This window comes from Callorhinchus milii, unplaced genomic scaffold (genome assembly GCF_018977255.1).
Source record: "Callorhinchus milii isolate IMCB2004 unplaced genomic scaffold, IMCB_Cmil_1.0 Scaffold10, whole genome shotgun sequence".
Classification (NCBI taxonomy): Eukaryota; Metazoa; Chordata; class Chondrichthyes; order Chimaeriformes; family Callorhinchidae; genus Callorhinchus; species Callorhinchus milii.
In genome coordinates this window covers 610,282-617,303 of record NW_024704751.1, presented here as the reverse complement: position 1 = coordinate 617,303, position 7,022 = coordinate 610,282, and the positions used below count along the sequence as shown (strand labels likewise).

Here is a 7,022-nt window from a genome sequence, read left to right as displayed (position 1 = left end):
CCCAGATACCCCCAGACACTCCCCAGACATCCCCCCTCCGCACACCCCAGACACCCCCCAGATACCCCACCTCCTTACCCCCCAGACACATCCCCTACTCACCCCCAGATAAACTGCCAGACACTACCCTCCTCACCCCCCAGACACTCCCCCTCCTCAGCCTCCAAACACCACCCCTCCTCACCCCACAGACACCCCCTCCCTCACTGCCCAGATACACCCCAGACACCCCCCAGATACCCCACCTCCTCACCCCCCCAGACACCCTCTTTCCTCAGCCCCCAAGACACCCCTCTATTCTCCCCCCAGACACACCCCACCTCACTGAGGCTATCAGAGCTTTGTTGAGGTTAAAAGCACAAACTGGTTGAAGGACAGACAGACACACAGAGAGATAGAGACACAGAGAGTGAGGGGCACAGAGAGAGACAGAGATACATAAAGAGAGCTAAGTCTCTTCCTCTCCAGATTGTGCCACAGAGAATCAGATCACAGTTGAGTTGAGAACGTTTTTCCTTGTAACTCGGTCCAACACTCCCAATGAGTTTTATATAATATATTACTGGGCAAGTATGGCCTCACACATCGAACCCCTCCCCTCCCTGTAGGCTGGGACCTGGGGGAAAGCTGCCCGACTCGCTCCCAGGCCACTGCCCCCCCACACTGCCCCCCCCACCCCCCCCCAACCCCAAGCCAGGATTCTGTGAATTTGCTAAACCTTGTGAGTTGTGTGGTCTGAAGGTCGCACATGTTTCACATACCGAGGCGATCACATTACCCCAGATACACGTTCCATCATTACATCTATTGTCTAAACCTGGACTTTGTATTTTTACTGCCTGTTGGTGTCTGTGTATATAAAGAGCCGGGGTCTCTCCCCGGACAGACTAGGACACACAGCACAGCACAGGATGGTACGTCCTCACTACACACTCACGTAGATAGACAGACACAAACACACTGAGACACTCACGTAGACAGGGTTACACCAACACACAGAGATAGACAAACACACTCACTCACTGGTAGACAGACAGACACAGAGACAGTCAGACGCATTCATTCGCTCACTGACAGACAGACAGACAGACAGACATACACATACACACAGAGACAGACAGACACACTCACTGACAGACAGTCAGACACACTCACTGACAGACAGACGCACACATAGGCAGACACACACCGACATACTACATTGAGTTGTAGAGTCTCCTGGAGGTTTTTACTGGAGAAATCCAAGCAGTGGCCACTGCTCACGTCTCCACAAAGCCAATGGGTTTCCTCTCTCTAGTGTTAATGGGGGAAAATTGTCTCCGATGGCCATGGAGATGGTAATTATCTTCTTTTCACCTCCAGTCCCCGAAGAAAGCTAAGAAGAAGACGGCCGAGGGAGGCTCCAATGTCTTCTCCATGTTTGACCAAACCCAAATTCAGGAATTCAAAGAGGTGAGTTCCTGCCTCTCCTGCAGCTGTACAACATTCACCTTTAACTAACATTGTAGAGTCCTGTAGCTCAGTGATTAGAGTCCTCGCCTCGCAAGTGAGAGGACCTGAGTTTGATTCCTGGGCAGGGCGAAATCTTAGGCAAGTTTCCTTACTCCATACGTTTCTGTTTACCTCGCAGTAAACAGGAACCGGTTATTAGTCGATTGGTGGATTGCTTTCTGGGGATAATAATAATAATCCCTTCAAAACAATAATTTGTTCATTCAATCCACGAGTGTTTGTGGGACACAGCTGTGCACAATTGACTCCTGCGTTTTGCCTACAAAATATGTAGTTAATCCACTTTACAGCATATCCTGTGAAGCTCTTTGAGACATCTCAACAATGTGATAAGGTGCTGTATCAAATTTAAGGATTATTCTTAGTCTTTGCGTTTCAGGCTTTCACTATTATGGACCAGAACAGAGACGGCTTCATTAACAAGGACGACCTGAGTGACACCTTCGCAGCTTTGGGTAAGGACCAAGTCAGGAGCCACCGAGAGCCTGACCATCATGTCAGTAACAGTTGTTATTTAGTTGGACGCAAGCGCGGATTGAGACGTGTGGACCATGAGCTGTAACTGAGCTGTACTGTCCTGTCCTCAGGCCGCCTGAACGTGAAGAGTGAGGAACTGGAGGCTATGCTGAGTGAGGCTCCCGGAGCTATTAACTTCACTGTCTTCCTCACCATGTTCGGGGAGAAGCTGAAAGGTGAGAGCGCTTCCCGTCAGTGTGGTGACTGTGTATTTTGAAGGTGAACTGAGTAGCCAATCTACACGTGGAGACATGCCCACAAACAGTCGTGAAATGAGTGACTGATTTTCTTTGTGGGGATTGTTGACCAGACACCTGGAGAGAGAAACTCCCTTCACTGTCCACCTGAACAGTCACAGACAGAGGGATCAGTTTAACCTCTCATCCAAAGGGCAGTGTCTATGACAAGGCAGCCCCCCCACGCCCCCACCCCATGCCACCCCTACCCCAGCACTGAGCTGGAGCCTCAGCCAAGGCTGTGGTGTATAAGAGGTGACGGCCCAGGAATAAACCTTAGGCAGAAAATGTCAAATAAACCTCTGGTTCCGGGTTCCAGAGCCACAACCGTTAATGAATTGTTTGTGTTTTATCCCCAGGCACTGACCCAGAGGAAACGATTTGAACGCTTTTAAGATTTTCGACCCAGAGGGCAACGGCTACATCAAGGGAGAATAGTAAGTGTGTCCAGCGCTGGGGAATGTACATTCCACTCGCTTTCCACTCGCCCAGACACAGGCAGAGAGAGACCGAGAGAAAGACACACGCAGAGAGATAGAGAGAGACAGACACAGAGAGAGACACACACACAGAGACAAAAAGAGACAGAGAGAGACAAAGAGAGAGAGCGAGACAGAGGCAGAGAGAGACAGAGAGAGAGAGAGAGAGAGATTGTCTAAGGACAGAACACAAGAAAGCAAATGCTTCCCCTCAGCTGTGCCCTGGGTACTGGCAGGGCAGAGAGAGAGAGAGATCTACCCTGTGTCTCTGGCCTCTCAGATTCACTGTATAAATAACCTGCAGTAAAACTCCGGGTGCAAGAAGAACCCAGGCTGTGAGCAGCCACCCCTGCATGTCGGCCTTCCCAACTCTTCCTGCCATAAGCTGCAGATCTACCAGAAATCTGCAGCTCGTGTCCTCTCCCGCACCACCCTCGCTCGGCTCCACTGGCTCCCCATCCCCCAGAGGATAGAGTTCATAAATCCTCGTCCTCACTTTCAAGGCGCTCCACAGCTTTACCCCTTCCTACCTCTATGACCTGCTAACCCCATATCATTCAGTCCGCTCCCTCTACTTAGCAGGCTCCAGCCTACTCCAAGTCCCCCGCCCACCCCACCCCACCTTTGGCCTTCAGCCTCTCTGCCCTCATCCTTAGGAACTCCATCCCACAATCCCTTCGCCTTGCTCCTTCCTTTAGCACATCTCAAGACCCTCCAATTCGACCGCGTCTTCGGCCATCCTCCCTCCCACCCTCTCAGACCTCCACCATCCCTGATCCCAAGCCGCATCCCTGACTGTCTAGCGCCTTGGCATGTCCTCCCGACATGAAGGCACTACACACAGGTAATTTTGTATTGTATTTGTATTGTGTGTGTGACTGTGGTGTGTGTGTGACTGTGGTGTGTGTGTGACTGTGGTGTGTGTGACTATGGTGTGTGACTGATGACTGTGGATGAAGCTCACTGGACACTGTGTTCTGTTACAGTATGAAAGAGATGCTGAAGACACAAGCCGACAGGTTCAATGAAGTAGAGGTAACTTTGGACAGTGAACGGGAAGCGAGATTGCTAGATTGCAAGATTGGCAAAAGGATGTGTAACTAGCACACGTGCTGAGTCCTCAGCTGTGCTATCCAGGGGGGGGGTTGGGGGCGGAGTTGGTGGGGCCTGTTATCTTGAGGAGAATAACAGATGTTGGTTACAATGAGGATTGTCACCTCTGACACTGGAGGATATTTGGCAACTAACAGCCATCCTGTGTGCTTGTCCTCAGTGTGAGCAAATGTTCACCGCCTTCCCACCTGACGTCTCAGGGAACCTGGACTACAAGAACCTGTGCTACGTGATCACACACGGAGAGGAGAAGGATCAGGAGTGAGGAGGCCACGTGGAGCGGAGCAGAGCAGATCCCAGTGGGAGGTAGAGAACACAAGAGACCTTCCACCACCTCCAGCACAACACTATGGTTGTAAATAAAGTTATACCCTTGTCAGAGCTCCCACACACTGTAAATAAAGGTGTTCTGGTAACATGGTGATCGTTAACTTGCTTTATTTTGGGAGGTTTTGCCCACAAAAATACACACTTTACAGAACTTTATATCCAGTGAAGCACTTTGAGATGTCTCAACGATGTAAAGAAAAACATTTTTGTCACTTCAATCCACAACTGTTTGGGACACTGTGTGCAATTGGCTGCCAGGTTTTGTCCACAAAATACAGTCACTACACTTTACAGTTTATATTCTGTTTAGCTTTTTGAATTCTCAATGATGCAATGAGGCACTTTATCAAATGCAAAGATTATAATTATTATTAATTCCCATGATCTTTCATTTTTTTAAAAAAACTGGAATTTTTATCAAATTCCTTCTGAGAATCCAGGTCAGTTCACTGCCTGCCCATCGCATCCCTCAGTACCTTGAAGAATTATAGTGCATTACTGAGCAATGACTTCACGCTTTCAAACAGACACTTATTGTGTTCAGCAAAGACTGCTATTCAGCACAATTCCACATCATTAAACAATGTGTGTTACTTTTTCAGTTGATTTGTGAATGAGAGATTGATGCAAAAATGTATCAAAATCCTGATTCCAGGTTCATTTTTATACCCAGCAAGTTATTAACTGGATTGGCGGATCACTTTCCGGGGGTAATAATCCCTCCCAAATCAAACTAAAAAAATGTGGCCACCCCAGTTCACGACTGTTTGTGGTACCCTGTTGGCTGCTGCTTTACACCCACAATATACAGTCAATTGGGTATAAAATCGTGGGCAGCTGTTAGTGGCTGGAGTTCATGGAGGCCAATCTCCAGATGTTCTTAGCCCCAAGTCGTACCATAGTCAGGGTTGCAATCCCGGGATTTCAGGATTCTGGGAATCCGCACAAAGCCTCAAACCCGGAACAACTCTCTCCAATTCACAGTCAATCCTGTGAGGCTGAGGCGCTTTGAGAAGTCTCGACCACGTGACACGGGGTGCCTCGAACGCGAGGATTATTATTATTATTGATACGTTTCTGCGGAAATGGCTGTTTCAGAATGAAACTCTGGAATTCTCATCAATCATTTGCCACAGGTTTCGGGCTTTTTATTTCCTGAAAACAATAAAACAGCTTCAAATGTAGTCATTTTAACCCAATAAAATGACGTGTTTTGCCCAAAAATACCGTCACTCCAATTTAAAAGTGTATCCCGTGAAGCTCTTTGAGACGTCTCAACAACGTGATAAGGCGCTATATCCAATGCAAGTATTATTATAATGAATTCCAGGGTAGTCAGTGTAACAGTCCTTTAGCTGGTCTATACTGTATGAGCCAGTGAGTGCCAAGACAATGAGCACGAGGTGTTTGCCTCGCTGTTGGGACATACCTGACCTGTCACAGCACAGAGCAGGAATAGCAGCCCCACTGGGAGCCTGGGGGGGGCTTATTTGCAGCTGCTGCATTCTCACAACCACTCTGACCCACAAACGACAGCCACGCCTGTGTCCAACCATGCCGATGCTTATCACACTTCAGTGCATTGCGTATCCACACAGGGCAGCCCCCCACTCCCCCCTCCCGCGAATCCAGGGGGACGGGACGTGGGTTTCCTGAGCAATGTCAGACTGGTCCCTGTTGTGACTTGTGCGGTCAGTGAGTGACAGTTGACACAAGTCCAGGGTCCCAGAGCCACTCAGTAAACCTCCCGCCCCCCCCACCTCGTGGCCACTATAAGAAGTGCAAGACAGTATTCTTGTGGTCAGTTATACAAAAGCGGAAAGATCGCCTTTATTTATCCACATCAAAAATAGCCGCATTTATTGCTGTATGTGGGCAATGCTGTGCACAGATTGGCTGTCACGTTCACCTACAAAATACACAGTCACTACACTGGACAGTAGGTACCTGTGAAGAACTTTCGTAATAAGATGATACAAAAGTGCAAGTAATTTTGTCAGTGTATTCTCTATGTGTGTGTGTGTGGGGGGGGGGGGGGGGGGGGGGCTCCCGGCTGACCTGTCCAGGACTACGACTGGCACATGCGGAGTCGGTGATCAAATGGTTTAATGGGTCACTCGGTAAATACAACAACACATATGTTACTCAATAAATAGGGGCTGGTGCCACTGAATACAAATACAAAATACAAAATGACATATTTGTGTAGCGCCTGTCACGTCGGGAGGACGTCCCAAGGTGCTGGATGTCAGTGCGGTGGATCATCGCTCTCAGCTTCAACTCTGCACAACACACACTTCGCAACACACGGCAACTCATGGCAATCCCAGGCCAGGGACAGAAAGCAGTCAGTGTGTATAGTACGGTACCGCCATGGCTGTGACACTGCAGTAAGACATCACACGTAATAGGAGTCCTGTAGCTCAGTGGTTAGAGCACTCACTTTGCAATTGAGAGACCTGAGTTCAATTCCAGGCAGAGGGCGAAACCTTGGGCAAGTTTCCTTACTCCACACAGAGCCTAATAATAATCCCTCCAAAACCAAAAACAATAATAAATTGGTCCTTTTCAATCTACGACTGTTTGTGGGACATTGCTGTGCGCAATCGGCTGCCGCGTTCGCCCACAAATATACAGTCAATTCACTTTACAGTATATTCTGTGAAGCGCTTTGGGACGTCCTCCCGACGTGAAAAGCGCTATATCAAATGCGAGGATTATTATTATTATTATAGAACAAAACTCCTCACTATTTTGTATCAAAGTCTCAGTTTGATACAAAATAGTAAATGATATCCTTATACTATTAGCATTAACCTGGTAATAATAATAATAT

At 48.3% G+C, this 7,022-nt stretch overlaps 1 protein-coding gene across 1 annotated transcript; it reads left to right on the top strand.

Moving 5' to 3' along the window:
- Positions 1-832: 832 nt before the first annotated feature.
- LOC103188437 (myosin regulatory light chain 2B, cardiac muscle isoform) lies at positions 833-4,272 on the top strand. Its single transcript, XM_007908438.2, is given in 8 exon segments — positions 833-914; positions 1,363-1,452; positions 1,892-1,967; positions 2,100-2,204; positions 2,624-2,644; positions 2,647-2,701; positions 3,730-3,778; positions 4,017-4,272. Coding segments are annotated over 8 exon segments (504 nt in total). The 5' UTR covers positions 833-911; the 3' UTR covers positions 4,122-4,272.
- The last annotated feature ends 2,750 nt before the right edge of the window (positions 4,273-7,022 follow it).